This window comes from Entelurus aequoreus, linkage group LG13 (assembly GCF_033978785.1).
Source record: "Entelurus aequoreus isolate RoL-2023_Sb linkage group LG13, RoL_Eaeq_v1.1, whole genome shotgun sequence".
NCBI classification, from domain to species: domain Eukaryota; kingdom Metazoa; phylum Chordata; class Actinopteri; order Syngnathiformes; family Syngnathidae; genus Entelurus; species Entelurus aequoreus.
The window spans coordinates 6,789,617-6,806,348 of record NC_084743.1 but is presented as its reverse complement, the minus strand read 5'-3'; the positions used below and the strand labels follow the sequence as shown (position 1 = coordinate 6,806,348).

Sequence of the window (16,732 nt, the reverse complement as noted above, 5' to 3'; positions counted from 1 at the left end):
TTCTTCCTCGTCTTTGCAATTGATGTAAACTTTTAGCGCCATCTAGCGGACTGGAGAGTGGGAGTAAGAATATGTGGCAAAAATACATACAGAAAGGATAATGATCATTGTAAATAGAATAATCCACATTTGTAGAGTTGTGTTATAAACGTAGATGAGTAAATACTATGCTAAAACTGCTGCTTGTATCGTTATCGTTGGAATTGGGGGTTAAATCACCAAAAAATGATTCCCAGGCGCGGCTGCTCACTGCTCCCCTCACCTCCCAGGGGGTGATGGGTCAAATGCAGAGGATAATCTCACCACATCTAGTCATTGGTGCTTTAACTTTAACTTTATTATATTGTTTGCTGCCATTTCCCCTACTTTTGATGCAAATATTGAGGAATAGGAGAAAATCCATTCCACTTAACCTCTGCAACACTACATTTCAACACAATTAGCCAAATATTCATATTTTTGTTTCTTTCTTGTATCTCTTTGATCATGAAAAATGAAACACCACTAATAGATTTGTTGTGTTCATAATAAATTAATGATATAAAAGAGTTGATGAAAACAGAACCCTCATTAATGTTTACTAAATCCATAGTAAGTAATATGATTGAAAAATGTAATTGTTTTTCAGGACGAACAGAAATGAAAATACCATTTTTAAATTGATTGATTTGATATATAATGTATATATTGCTTACGTAATATATTAGTTGTTGCCTATGTGTCCAGACTTTAGGCACACATGTATCATATGTAATAAATACATCATGTAAGTATAAAGTTTAATATCCAAATCACACCTCAATAATAAAATGTATTTATTCAAAACAACCTTTCAAAAATGACTTGACCAGAAAGCTTGACAAAGGCAAACATATCCAAAAAGAAGTAAAGAATATTACACAACATCTTATAACCCTAAGCCTTATAAGATGTCTATGAGTATATTAGTGGGACATCTTATAAGAAGTATATGAGTATATTAGTGGGACATCTTATAACCCTAAGCCTTATAAGAGTATATTAGTGGGACATCTTATAAGAAGTATAAGAGTATATTAGTGGGACATCTTATAAGAAGTATATGAGTATATTAGTGGGACATCTTATAAGAAGTATATGAGTATATTAGTGGGACATCTTACAAGAAGTATATGAGTATATTAGTGGGACATCTTATAAGAAGTATATGAGTATATTAGTGGGACATCTTATAAGAAGTATATGAGTATATTAGTGGGACATCTTATAAGAAGTATAAGAGTATATTAGTGGGACATCTTATAAGAAGTATATGAGTATATAAGTGGGACATTGCTGGCACATACAGAATTGGGACCTACTGCAATACACCTCATGACCAAAGGCGGCGCTGACGTAGCACTAATGTAGATGTCCACTGAAGAAGAAGACAAAGTAGGCGAAGAAGAAGAAGAAAATGAAAGTGGCGCTGTTTCTGAACACAACTTCTCTCTCCAGGCCGCATTTTTCTTCTCGGACTGTCGACGTCAACGCGAGCTTCCTTGGATGCGACTCTTCATGGGAAATAACATTTGTGACAATCTTCACCAGAAGGACGTAAAGATGACGTCAGTAGATTACACTATTGGAGGAGTGAAGGTTCAATTCCCCTGCAAGGCTTATCCTTCCCAGCTAGCCATGATGAACTCTGTATGTAACTATTCTTATTATCTAACTAACTATTCTTATTATCTCACTATTATCCTTCCCAGCTAGCCATGATGAACTCTGTATGTAACTATTCTTATTATCTAACTAACTATTCTTATTATCTCACTATTATCCTTCCCAGCTAGCCATGATGAACTCTGTATGTAACTATTCTCATTATCTAACTAACTATTCTTATTATCTCACTATTATCCTTCCCAGCTAGCCATGATGAACTCTGTATGTAACTATTCTCATTATCTAACTAACTATTCTTATTATCTCACTATTATCCTTCCCAGCTAGCCATGATTAACTCTGTATGTAACTATTCTTATTATCTAACTAACTATTCTTATTATCTCACTATTATCCTTCCCAGCTAGCCATGATGAACTCTGTATGTAACTATTCTCATTATCTAACTAACTATTCTTATTATCTCACTATTATCCTTCCCAGCTAGCCATGATGAACTCTGTATGTAACTATTCTTATTATCTAACTAACTATTCTTATTATCTCACTATTATCCTTCCCAGCTAGCCATGATGAACTCTGTATGTAACTATTCTTATTATCTAACTAACTATTCTTATTATCTCACTATTATCCTTCCCAGCTAGCCATGATGAACTCTGTATGTAACTATTCTTATTATCTAACTAACTATTCTTATTATCTCACTATTATCCTTCCCAGCTAGCCATGATGAACTCTGTATGTAACTATTCTTATTATCTAACTAACTATTCTTATTATCTCACTATTATCCTTCCCAGCTAGCCATGATGAACTCTGTATGTAACTATTCTTATTATCTAACTAACTATTCTTATTATCTCACTAACTATTCTTATTATCTAACTAACTATTCTTATTATCACACTAACTATTCTTATTATCTCACTAACTATTCTTATTGTCTCACTAACTATTCTTATTATTACACTAACTATTCTTATTATTACACTAACTATTCTTATTATTACATTCCCTCACTAACTATTCTTATTATTACATTCCCTCACTAACTATTCATATTATTACATTCTCTCACTAACTATTCAACTGTGCGTGTAAAACTATTCACATATGTGTTTAATTGAGTATTATTAATTGGCATCCATCTCAACAGGATTCTTTCATATTTCTTCACCATTTTTAAGTCCATGCGTTAAAATTGACCTTTTTAAAATGCAACCATTTGTGGCCACGGCTCATTCATGTATTGGCCTGGGACTCTTTCTCAAAATACAGTAAAGCAAATGCAACAAAAAAGCTGCACACAGTGACTTCCTGTTCACTGCAAAGTAAGCTTCAGAATAAAAGTATGGCAGTATTAAACCTGCACACAGTGACTTCCTGTTCACTGCAAAGTAAGCTTCAGAATAAAAGTATGGCAGTATTAAACCTGCACACAGTGACTTCCTGTTCACTGCAAAGTCGGCTTCAGAATAAAAGTATGGCAGTATTAAACCTGCACACAGTGACTTCCTGTTCACTGCAAAGTCGGCTTCAGAATAAAAGTATGGCAATATTAACCTGTATTCGAGAAAATATTTGTGAACGCATGAACACTTTCTTGTTATTGTAATCAGGACATGCAAGCAAATGTAAATAAAATATGCACAAATGAAGACAATGTAAGCTAAACTATTTTATTACCAACCATTGTCGTCTTGTCTCAGTGCCGAGTGAAGTAAGTCAAGTTCCAGTCAGTCAGTCAGACAGGTTCCAGTCAGTCAGTCAAGTTCCAGTCAGTCAGACAAGTTCCAGTCAGTCAAGTTCCAGTCAGTCAGTTAGACAAGTTCCAGTCAGTCAGACAAGTTCGAGTCAGACAAGTTCCAGTCAGTCAGACAAGTTCCAGTCAGTCAAGTTCCAGTCAGTCAGTTAGACAAGTTCCAGTCAGTCAGTCAGACAGGTTCCAGTCAGTCAGACAGGTTCCAGTCAGTCAGACAAGTTCCAGTCAGTCAAGTTCCAGTCAGTCAGTCAGACAAGTTCCAGTCAGTCAGTCAGTTAGACAAGTTCCAGTCAGTCAGACAAGTTCCAGTCAGACAAGTTCCAGTCAGTCAGTCAGTTAGACAAGTTCCAGTCAGTCAGTCAGTTAGACAAGTTCCAGTCAGTCAGACAAGTTCCAGTCAGTCAGTCAGTTAGACAAGTTCCAGTCAGTCAGACAAGTTCCAGTCAGACAAGTTCCAGTCAGTCAGTCAGTTAGACAAGTTCCAGTCAGTCAGTCAGTCAGACAAGTTCCAGTCAGTCAAGTTCCAGTCAGTCAGTTAGACAAGTTCCAGTCAGTCAGACAAGTTCGAGTCAGACAAGTTCCAGTCAGTCAGACAAGTTCCAGTCAGTCAAGTTCCAGTCAGTCAGTTAGACAAGTTCCAGTCAGTCAGTCAGACAGGTTCCAGTCAGTCAGACAGGTTCCAGTCAGTCAGACAAGTTCCAGTCAGTCAAGTTCCAGTCAGTCAGTCAGACAAGTTCCAGTCAGTCAGTCAGTTAGACAAGTTCCAGTCAGTCAGTCAGACAAGTTCCAGTCAGTCAGTCAGTTAGACAAGTTCCAGTCAGTCAGTCAGTTAGACAAGTTCCAGTCAGTCAGTCAGACAGACAGACAGGTTCCAGTCAGTCAGACAAGTTCCAGTCAGACAAGTTCCAGTCAGTCAGACAAGTTCCAGTCAGACAAGTTCCAGTCAGTCAGTCAGACAGGTTCCAGTCAGTCAGTCAGACAAGTTCCAGTCAGTCAGTCAGTCAAGTTCCAGTTACTCAGTCATACAAGTTCCAGTCAGTCTGTCAGAAAAGTTCCAGTCAGTCAGTCTGAGGACTTTCATGGATTGAAGATGAGTTTGTGTCACACCTGCAGATCTTAAGGGGTTTGAACAACAGCCAGCACTGTTTACTGGAAAGTCCCACAGGAAGTGGCAAGAGTTTGGCTCTGCTGTGCTCGGCACTGGGATGGCAGCGAGCGCAGCTTGGTAAGTACCAGTACCAGTTGTTGTCCATGTCTTGGTAAGTACCAGTACCAGTTGTTGTCCATGTCTTGGTAAGTACCAGTACCAGTTGTTGTCCATGTCTTGGTAAGTACTAGTACCAGTACCAGTTGTTGTCCATGTCTTGGTAAGTACCAGTACCAGTTGTTGTCCATGTCTTGGTCAGTACCAGTACCAGTACCAGTTGTTGTCCATGTCTTGGTAAGTACCAGTACTGAACTTGATGTTGTCCATGTCTTGGTAAGTACCAGTACTGAACTTGATGTTGTCCATGTCTTGGTAAGTACCAGTACTGAACTAGTTGTTGTCCATGTCTTGGTAAGTACCAGTACCAGTTGTTGTCCATGTCTTGGTAAGTACCAGTACTGGACTTGATGTTGTCCATGTATTGGTAAGTACCAGTACCAGTTGTTGTCCATGTCTTGGTAAGTACCGGTACCAGTTGTTGTCCATGTCTTGGTCAGTACCAGTACCAGTACCAGTTGTTGTCCATGTCTTGGTAAGTACCAGTACTGAACTTGATGTTGTCCATGTCTTGGTAAGTACCAGTACTGAACTAGTTGTTGTCCATGTCTTGGTAAGTACCAGTACCAGTTGTTTTCCATGTCTTGGTAAGTACCAGTACCAGTACCAGTTGTTGTCCATGTCTTGGTAAGTACCAGTACTGAACTTGATGTTGTCTATGTCTTGGTAAGTACCAGTACTGGACTTGATGTTGTCCATGTCTTGGTAAGTACCAGTACTGAACTTGATGTTGTCTATGTCTTGGTAAGTACCAGTACTGGACTTGATGTTGTCCAGGTCTTGGTAAGTACCAGTACTGAACTTGATGTTGTCCATGTCTTGGTAAGTACCAGTACTGAACTTGTCTTGGTAAGTATCAGTGCCAGTACCAGTTGTTTTCCATGTCTTGGTAAGTACCATTACTGGACTTGATGTTGTCCATGTCTTGGTAAGGACCAGTACTGAACTCGATGTTGTCCATGTCTTGGTAAGTATCAGTGCCAGTACCAGTTGTTTTCCATGTCTTGGTAAGTACCATTACTGGACTTGATGTTGTCCATGTCTTGGTAAGGACCAGTACTGAACTCGATGTTGTCCATGTCTTGGTAAGTATCAGTACCAAATTTGTTGTCCATGTCTTGGTAAGTACCAGTTGTTGTCCATGTCTTGGTAAGTACCAGTACCAAACTTGTCCATGTCTTGGTAAGTACCAATACCAAACTTGTTGTCCATGTCTTGGTAAGTACCAGTACCAAACTTGTTGTCCATGTCTTGGTAAGTACCAGTTGTTGTCCATGTCTTGGTAAGTACCAGTACCAAACTTGTTGTCCATGTCTTGGTAAGTGCCAATACCAAACTTGTTGTCCATGTCTTGGTAAGTACCAGTACCAAACTTGTTGTCCATGTCTTGGTAAGTACCAGTACCAAACTTGTTGTCCATGTCTTGGTAAGTACCAGTACCAGTTGTTGTCCATGTCTTGGTAAGTACCAGTACTGGACTTGATGTTGTCCATGTATTGGTAAGTACCAGTACCAGTTGTTGTCCATGTCTTGGTCAGTACCAGTACCAGTACCAGTTGTTGTCCATGTCTTGGTAAGTACCAGTACTGAACTAGTTGTTGTCCATGTCTTGGTAAGTACCAGTTGTTGTCCATGTCTTGGTAAGTACCAGTACCAGTTGTTGTCCATGTCTTGGTAAGTACCAGTACTGAACTTGATGTTGTCTATGTCTTGGTAAGTACCAGTACTGGACTTGATGTTGTCCATGTCTTGGTAAGTACCAGTACTGAACTTGATGTTGTCCATGTCTTGGTAAGTACCAGTACTGAACTTGTCTTGGTAAGTATCAGTGCCAGTACCAGTTGTTTTCCATGTCTTGGTAAGTACCATTACTGGACTTGATGTTGTCCATGTCTTGGTAAGGACCAGTACTGAACTCGATGTTGTCCATGTCTTGGTAAGTATCAGTACCAAATTTGTTGTCCATGTCTTGGTAAGTACCAGTTGTTGTCCATGTCTTGGTAAGTACCAATACCAACTTGTTGTCCATGTCTTGGTAAGTACCAGTACCAAACTTGTTGTCCATGTCTTGGTAAGTACCAGTTGTTGTCCATGTCTTGGTAAGTACCAGTACCAAACTTGTTGTCCATGTCTTGGTAAGTGCCAATACCAAACTTGTTGTCCATGTCTTGGTAAGTACCAATACCAAACTTGTTGTCCATGTCTTGGTAAGTACCAGTACCAAACTTGTTGTCCATGTCTTGGTAAGTACCAATACCAAACTTGTTGTCCATGTCTTGGTAAGTACCAGTACCAAACTTGTTGTGCTGTGACTGTTCCAAAACAAACATCTTCATCTTCTCCCAGTTGGAAAAACCAGGTCAGGTTCTCTTTTTTTTCCTGGCTGGTCCGTGTTGATGGGCTCATATTGCCCGTCCCATTGAGGATGAATTATTACCACAACTGGACATTTGGCTTAGTGATCTCATTTTCTTTATTGCTCATCTTTGTCACATATGTGCACAATGATATTTACATTCTGATATTTACATATATGCACAATGATATTTACATTCTGATATTTACATATGTGCACAATGATATTTACATATGTGCACAATGATATTTACATTCTGATATTTACATATGTGCACAATGATATTTACATATGTGCACAATGATATTTACATATATGCACAATGATATTTACATATGTGCACAATGATATTTACATTCTGATATTTACATATGTGCACAATGATATTTACATATATGCACAATGATATTTACATATGTGCACAATGATATTTACATACTGATATTTACATATGTGCACAATGATATTTACATACTGATATTTACATATGTGCACAATGATATTTACATTCTGATATTTACATATGTGCACAATGATATTTACATACTGATATTTACATATGTGCACAATGATATTTACATACTGATATTTACATATGTGCACAATGATATTTACATTCTGATATTTACATATGTGCACAATGATATTTACATTCTGATATTTACATATGTGCACAATGATATTTACATGACAATTACATAATGATATTTACATACTGATAATTACATATGTGCACAATATTTACATACTGATATTTACATATGTGCACAATGATATTTACATGACAATTACATAATGATATTTACATACTGATAATTACATATGTGCACAATATTTACATACTGATATTTACATATGTGCACAATGATATTTACATGACAATTACATAATGATATTTACATACTGATATTTAAATCCTGATATTTATATACCTATATTTACATATTTGCACAATGATATTTACATGGCGTTTACGTACTGATTTTTACATCCTGATATTTACATACTAATATTTACATCCAGATATTTACAATACATTTACATACTGATATTTACATGATGATGTTTACATACTGATATTTACATAATATGTACATGTATATATGTATTTACATATTTATATGATGATATTTACATATTTATATGATGATATTTACATACTGGTGTTTATATATTAACATACTGATATTTATATATTTACATACTGATTTTTAAATCCTGACATTTACATCCTGATATTTACATGGTATTTACATACTGATATTTATATATTTACCTACTGATATTCACATACTGATATTTATATATTGATATTTACATACAGATATTTACATACTCATATTTACAGTACATATTCATATTCTGATATTTACATATGTGCACAATATTTACATTCTGATATTTACATACTGATATTTATATTCTTATATACTGTTTTTTAAATCCTGACATTTACATCCTGATATTTACATAATGATATTTACATGATATTCACATACTGATATTTACATATTTATATGATATTTGCCTACTGATATTCACATACTGATAATTATATATTGATATTTACATACTGATATTTACATACTCATATTTACAGTACATATTCACATACTGATATTTACATATGTGCACAATGATATTTACATTCTGATATTTACATACTGATATGTACATATGTGCATATTGATATTTACATGATGATATTTACATACTGATATTTAAATCCTGATATTTATATACTGATATTTACATATTTGCACAATGATATTTACATGGCGTTTACATACTGATTTTTACATCCTGATATTTACATACTGATATTTACACGATGATATTTACATGATTCATTTACATGATGATATTTACATCATGACATTTACATGATAATATTTACATGATGACATTTAAATTATGGTATTTACATTATTACATTATACATGATATTTCATGTTATTTGCATGATGGTATTTGCATTATATTTACATTATAATTACATGACATTTACATGATGACATTTACATGATGATATTTACATTATAATTACATGATTATATTTACATTATAATTACATGATGATATTTACATTATAATTACATGATGACATTTACGTTGTAAGTACATGACATTTACATGATGATATTTACATTATAATTACATGATGATATTTACATGATGATATTTACATTATAATTACATGATGATAGTTACATGACATTTTGCATGATGATATTTACATTATAATTACATGATGATATTTACATTATAATTACATGATGATATTTACATGATGATATGTACATTATAATTACATGATGATATGTACATTATAATTACATGATGATATTTACATTATAATTACATGATGATATTTACATGATGATATGTACATTATAATTACATGATGATATGTACATTATAATTACATGATGATATTTACATGATGATATTTACATTATAATTACATGATGATATGTACATTATAATTCCATGATGATATTTACATGATGACATTTGCATGATGTTTCACCTGCAGATAAAATGCGAGGAGGAAGATGTGAAGAAGATTCTAGTAAAAGGTGCAGCGATGACAAGCGGTCAAAGATGATGGAGACATGTGACTGTGTCTGCCATTGCAAAGTCCCAGCTTCCTCGAATGCAACACCTGATGTTATTAATCTGACGAAGTCTCCCTGCAAAGACATCAATCTGCCTGCACCATCACCAGCTGGTAAGATGTCTATTGATTAATATGATTAATTGTACTTTACTGCACCATCACCAGCTGGTAAGATGTCTATTGATTAATATGATTAATTGTACTTTACTGCACCATCACCAGCTGGTAAGATGTCTATTGATTAATATGATTAATTGTACTTTACTGCACCATCACCAGCTGGTAAGATGTCTATTGATTAATATATACTACATGATTAATTGTACTTTTCTGCACCATCACCAGCTGGTAAGATGTCTATTGATTAATATGATTAATTGTACTTTACTGCACCATCACCAGCTGGTAAGATGTCTATTGATTAATATGATTAATTGTACTTTACTGCACCATCACCAGCTGGTAAGATGTCTATTGATTAATATGATTAATTGTACTTTACTGCACCATCACAGCTGGTAAGATGTCTATTGATTAATATGATTAATTGTACTTTACTGCACCATCACCAGCTGGTAAGATGTCTATTGATTAATATATACTACATGATTAATTGTACTTTTCTGCACCATCACCAGCTGGTAAGATGTCTATTGATTAATATGATTAATTGTACTTTACTGCACCATCACCAGCTGGTAAGATGTCTATTGATTAATATATACTACATGATTAATTGTATTTTACTGCACCATCACCAGCTGGTAAGATGTCTATTGATTAATATGATAAATTGTACTTTACTGCACCATCACCAGCTGGTAAGATGTCTATTGATTAATATGATTAATTGTACTTTACTGCACCATCACCAGCTGGTAAGATGTCTATTGATTAATATGATTAATTGTACTTTACTGCACCATCACCAGCTGGTAAGATGTCTATTGATTAATATGATTAATTGTACTTTACTGCACCATCACCAGCTGGTAAGATGTCTATTGATTAATATATACTACATGATTAATTGTACTTTTCTGCACCATCACCAGCTGGTAAGATGTCTATTGATTAATATGATTAATTGTACTTTACTGCACCATCACCAGCTGGTAAGATGTCTATTGATTAATATATACTACATGATTAATTGTATTTTACTGCACCATCACCAGCTGGTAAGATGTCTATTGATTAATATATACTACATGATTAATTGCACTTTTCAATTTAGATTAATCATGATTAATCACAGGTTATTAAGTCTCCTTGCAAAGACATCAATCTGCCTGCACCATCACCAGCTGGTAAACACCTTCAAAATAAGATGTCTATTGATTAATATATGTCTTATTACTACATGATTAATTGTACTTTTCAATTTAGATTAATCATGATTAATCACAGGTTATTAAGGTTCCTTGCAAAGACATTAAACTTCCTGCACCATCACCAGCTGGTAAACACCTTCAAAATAAGATGTCTATTGATTAATATATGTCTTATTACTACATGATTAATTGCACTTTTGTTATTAAATTAATCATGATTAATCACAGGTTATTAAGTCTCCTTGCAAAGACTTCAAACTTCCTGCACCATCACCAGCTGGTAAACACCTTCACAAAATAAGATGTCTATTGATTAAAATATGTCTTATTACTACATGATTAACTGCACTTTTGAATATAGATTAATCATGATTAATCACAGGTTATAACATGCTTTCATAATTCAAATTAACTTTAAAAAAGATCCTAATTTTTGAACAATATTGCAAGTAATTAAGTACACAGTCACTCATCTTTGCAATATTATGTTATTGATCAGCTAGTTATTGATCCCATCACTGACGTGTCATTGATCCCATCACTGACGTGTTATTGATCCCATCACTGACGTGTTATTGATCCCATCACTGACGTGTTATTGATCCCATCACTGACGTGTTATTGATCCCATCACTGTCGTGTCATTGATCCCATCACTGTCGTGTCATTGATCCCATCACTGTCGTGTCATTGATCCCATCACTGTCGTGTCATTGATCCCATCACTGACGTGTCATTGATCCCATCACTGACGTGTCATTGATCCCATCACTGTCGTGTCATTGATCCCATCACTGACGTGTCATTGATCCCATCACTGTCGTGTTATTGATCCCATCACTGACGTGTTATTGATCCCATCACTGACGTGTCATTGATCCCATCACTGATGTGTTATTGAATGATATTAGTATATATCTGATAGCATATATCTGTATCATGAATCAATATAAGTGGACCCCGACTTAAACAAGTTGAACAACTTATTGGGGTGTTACCATTTAGTGGTCAATTGTAGGGAATATGTACTTCACTGTGCAACCTACTAATAAAAGTCTCAATCAAACAATCAATCAATCCCATCACTGACGTGTGACAACACACCTTGCAGGTAACATCACACTTACGGTAAAGAAGGAAGTGCAATCCAAACTAATAGTGTGATTAATGTTTTAGTGATCAGTGGTTTGAGTTAAGTGGTTATTATTGACAGTGCTAGTATTCATACAACAAATGCTGATTATTTTCAGTGGAAGCTGAAATATCAAACACGGTTAAAGGAGAACTGCACTTAAAAAAATTTAATTACAATCTTTATGTGGGAAAATAACTTGTTTTTTCTTTAATGTACTGAGTACAGTAGCAAGTACAGTCTTTGATACTACATAGAATATTGTTCTTTATTTGGTGAATGTTTGTCAGTTCCCAGGAAAAAGTGGGCTGACATTTGTCATCTTCACATCACCACTGACCAAGATGATTTCCAGCCAAAGAAGAAACGTATTCGCACTGCTGAACAAAAGGTCATTTATTCTTTATTTTACACTTGTTTTCTAATGTCAATCTACTGGAATAACTTCATATCTTCATTTTATTACATGTATATCTTCTTATTACCTTTGTACCATGTTAGTACATGTAGATTCATCTTATTACATGTAGATTCATCTTATTACATGTATATTCATCTTATTACATGTATATTCATGTATTACAAGTATATTCATCTTATTACATGTATATTCATCTCATTACATGTATATCTTGTTACATGTATATTCATCTTATTACATGTATATTCATCTTATTACATGTATATCTTATTACATGTATATTCATCTTATTACATACATATCTTGTTATTACATGTATATTCATGTTATTACATGTATATCCATGTATTACATGTATATTCATGTTATTACAAGTATATTCATGGTATTACAAGTATATACTGTGAAGTTTGTGTGAGTGATTGTTGGTCGAGCGAAGTAAACATGTTTGGGCGGCGTGGCTCGGTTGGTAGAGCGGCCGTGCCAGCAACTTGAGGGTTCCAGGTTCGATCCCCACGTCTGCCATCCTCGTCACTGCCGTTGTGTCCTTGGGCAAGACACTTGACCCACCCGCTGATAATGGCTTTCACCATGTAAAGCGCTTTGAGTCTCTAGAGAAAAAGCACTATATAAATGTTATTGACTTCCTGTTGTGTTTTAGGGGGTGGTGTTTATAGAGGAGACGCCACAGCTGGAAAGTTCTCAGAGTCTTCCCGTGACACCTAAAAGCCATTCAGCTGATTTGTTGTCTTCTTGCTCTGTGAGTACAGTAAACATGTACATTATTGTCACAATATTGATATACTTCAGTCATAACAATCATCAGTATCAGCCTGCTACAGTAAACATGTACATTATTGTCACAGTATTGATATACTTCATTCATAATAATTATCATTATGAGCCTACTACAGTATACATGTACATTATTGTCACAGTATTGATATGCTTCATTCATAATAATTATCATTATGAGCCTACTACAGTAAACATGTACATTATTGTCACAATATTGATATACTTCATTCATAATAATTATCATTATCAGCCTGCTAAAGTATACATTATTGTCACATCAGGTCAATATTGATATACTAAATTAATAACAATCAATTATACTTCCTCAACCTGCTACAGTAAACTTGTACATTACTTCAAGTGATGAATGAATGAAACTGATTATTGTTTGCTGAGTGTACTTAAAGGGTAACTGCACTTTTTTTGGAATTTTGTCTGTCACTCACAACCCTTATGTCAGTCAGGAACATATGTTTTTGCTTTTTTTTAATGCTTTCTAATTCGTAAATAAACATTAGCAAAAGTCAGCTAGCAATGGAGCTAATGGGAGTTCCTCCATTCCGCCTGTAAAGCGCTCTAAAAACATCCAAGGTTTTATATACACGCTGTAAGTATATACTGTATGTAGTATCTCGTAACATTCATAATAACATGTAATATTTACATATTTTATATACACACTAAGTATATATGTCATGTAGTAACATTCATAATAACATGTAATATTTACATATTTTATATACACACTAAGTATATATGTCATGTAGTAACATTCATAATAACATGTCATATTAACATATTTTATATACACACTAAGTATATATGTCATGTAGTAACATTCATAATAACATGTCATATTTACATATTTTATATGCACACTGTAAGTATATATGTAAAGTAGTAACATTCATAATAACATGTAATATTTACATATTTTATATACACACTGTAAGTATATATGTAGTATCTAGTAACATTCATAATAACATGTAATATTTACATATTTTATATACACACTAAGTACTGTATTTTTCGGAGTATAAGTCGCACCTGCCGAAAATGCATAATAAAAAAAGAAGAAAAACATAAGTCGCACTGGAGCCCGGCCAAACTATGAAAAAAACTGCGACTTATAGTCCGAAAAATACAGTATATATGTAGTATCTAGTATTATTCATAATAACATGTAATATTTACATATTTTATGTACACACTGTAAGTATATACATAATGTAATAACATTCATAAGAACATGTAATATTTACATATTTTATATACACACTGTAAGTATATATGCAATGTAGTAACATTCATAATAACATGTAATATTTACATATTTTATATACACACTGTAAGTATACTGTATATGTAGTATCTAGTAACATAATAACATGTAATATTTACATATTTTATATACACACTGTAAGTATACTGTATATGTAGTATCTAGTAACATAATAACATGTAATATTTACATATTTTGATCATTTTAAGTATTAATTTCACATCACAACGTTCACTTTCCCTTCAACAACAACAAGACTACTAATCATGGCAGACTTGATGAGAGACAACAAAGACTACTTTGGGACAAATGATGATCCAGAAACTTCTATTTTTGAGACTGAATATAAAGAGGATGACCTACAAGTTTTAGAAGCTAAACAGATGCAGCTTTAGTCAAACACTAAGCATCATGTAGCAGTATTGCTAAGTGCAAATAAGAACATAATATAACAATCACTTACTGTACAATGTCTGCTCTCACTGGGATGTTTATATCTTCCCCTTCACATCAACAATTCATCATCATCCTCACAAAGGGTTAAAAAAGTGTCTTTCTGGCCATCTGCGGGTCTAAGTTGGATGTGAAAGTTGACCAACTTGTGGGTTTATGTCCTCAACCTTCTACTATCCAGGTGTGTGTTTATGTCCTCAACCTTCTACTATCCAGGTGTGTGTTTATGTCCTCAACCTTCTACTATCCAGGTGTGTGTTTATGTCCTCAACCTTCTACTATCCAGGTGTGTGTTTATGTCCTCAACCTTCTACTATCCAGGTGTGTGTTTATGTCCACAACCTTCTACTATCCAGGTGTGTGTTTATGTCCTCAACCTTCTACTATCCAGGTGTGTGTTTATGTCCTCAACCTTCTACTATCCAGGTGTGTGTTTATGTCCTCAACCTTCTACTATCCAGGTGTGTGTTTATGTCCTCAACCTTCTACTATCCAGGTGTGTGTTTATGTCCTCAACCTTCTACTATCCAGGTGTGTGTTTATGTCCACAACCTTCTACTATCCAGGTGTGTGTTTATGTCCTCAACATTCTACTATCCAGGTGTGTGTTTATGTCCTCAACCTTCTACTATCCAGGTGTGTGTTTATGTCCTCAACCTTCTACTATCCAGGTGTGTGTTTATGTCCTCAACCTTCTACTATCCAGGTGTGTGTTTATGTCCTCAACCTTCTACTATCCAGGTGTGTGTTTATGTCCACAACCTTCTACTATCCAGGTGTGTGTTTATGTCCTCAACCTTCTACTATCCAGGTGTGTGTTTATGTCCTCAACCTTCTACTATCCAGGTGTGTGTTTATGTCCACAACCTTCTACTATTCAGGTGTGTGTTTATGTCCTCAACCTTCTACTATCCAGGTGTGTGTTTATGTCCTCAACCTTCTACTATCCAGGTGTGTGTTTATGTCCTCAACCTTCTACTATCCAGGTGTGTGTTTATGTCCTCAACCTTCTACTATCCAGGTGTGTGTTTATGTCCTCAACCTTCTACTATCCAGGTGTGTGTTTATGTCCACAACCTTCTACTATCCAGGTGTGTGTTTATGTCCTCAACCTTCTACTATCCAGGTGTGTGTTTATGTCCTCAACCTTCTACTATCCAGGTGTGTGTTTATGTCCTCAACCTTCTACTATCCAGGTGTGTGTTTATGTCCTCAACCTTCTACTATCCAGGTGTGTGTTTATGTCCTCAACCTTCTACTATCCAGGTGTGTGTTTATGTCCTCAACCTTCTACTATCCAGGTGTGTGTTTATGTCCTCAACCTTCTACTATCCAGGTGTGTGTTTATGTCCACAACCTTCTACTATCCAGGTGTGTGTTTATGTCCTCAACCTTCTACTATCCAGGTGTGTGTTTATGTCCTCAACCTTCTACTATCCAGGTGTGTGTTTATGTCCTCAACCTTCTACTATCCAGGTGTGTGTTTATGTCCTCAACCTTCTACTATCCAGGTGTGTGTTTATGTCCTCAACCTTCTACTATCCAGGTGTGTGTTTATGTCCTCAACCTTCTACTATCCAGGTGTGTGTTTATGTCCACAACCTTCTACTATCCAGGTGTGTGTTTATGTCCTCAACATTCTACTATCCAGGTGTGT

The 16,732-nt window shown here is 34.9% G+C and overlaps 1 protein-coding gene across 2 annotated transcripts in view; it reads left to right on the top strand.

The window, feature by feature from the left end:
* Positions 1-1,293: 1,293 nt before the first annotated feature.
* Positions 1,294-16,732, top strand: part of brip1 (BRCA1 interacting helicase 1) — a 61,597-nt gene continuing 46,158 nt past the window's right edge. Inside the window, exons 1-6 of one of the 2 annotated variants that reach the window (XM_062067326.1) lie at positions 1,294-1,413; positions 1,477-1,668; positions 4,526-4,637; positions 9,569-9,763; positions 12,409-12,509; positions 13,201-13,299. In XM_062067326.1, the coding sequence (XP_061923310.1) occupies positions 1,390-1,413; positions 1,477-1,668; positions 4,526-4,637; positions 9,569-9,763; positions 12,409-12,509; positions 13,201-13,299 (723 nt within the window). In that variant the 5' untranslated portion in view covers positions 1,294-1,389. Of the gene's footprint in view, positions 1,414-1,476; positions 1,669-2,443; positions 2,469-4,525; positions 4,638-9,568; positions 9,764-12,408; positions 12,510-13,200; positions 13,300-16,732 lie in introns of those variants that run through there. The other variant, XM_062067327.1, reaches the window with a different exon arrangement.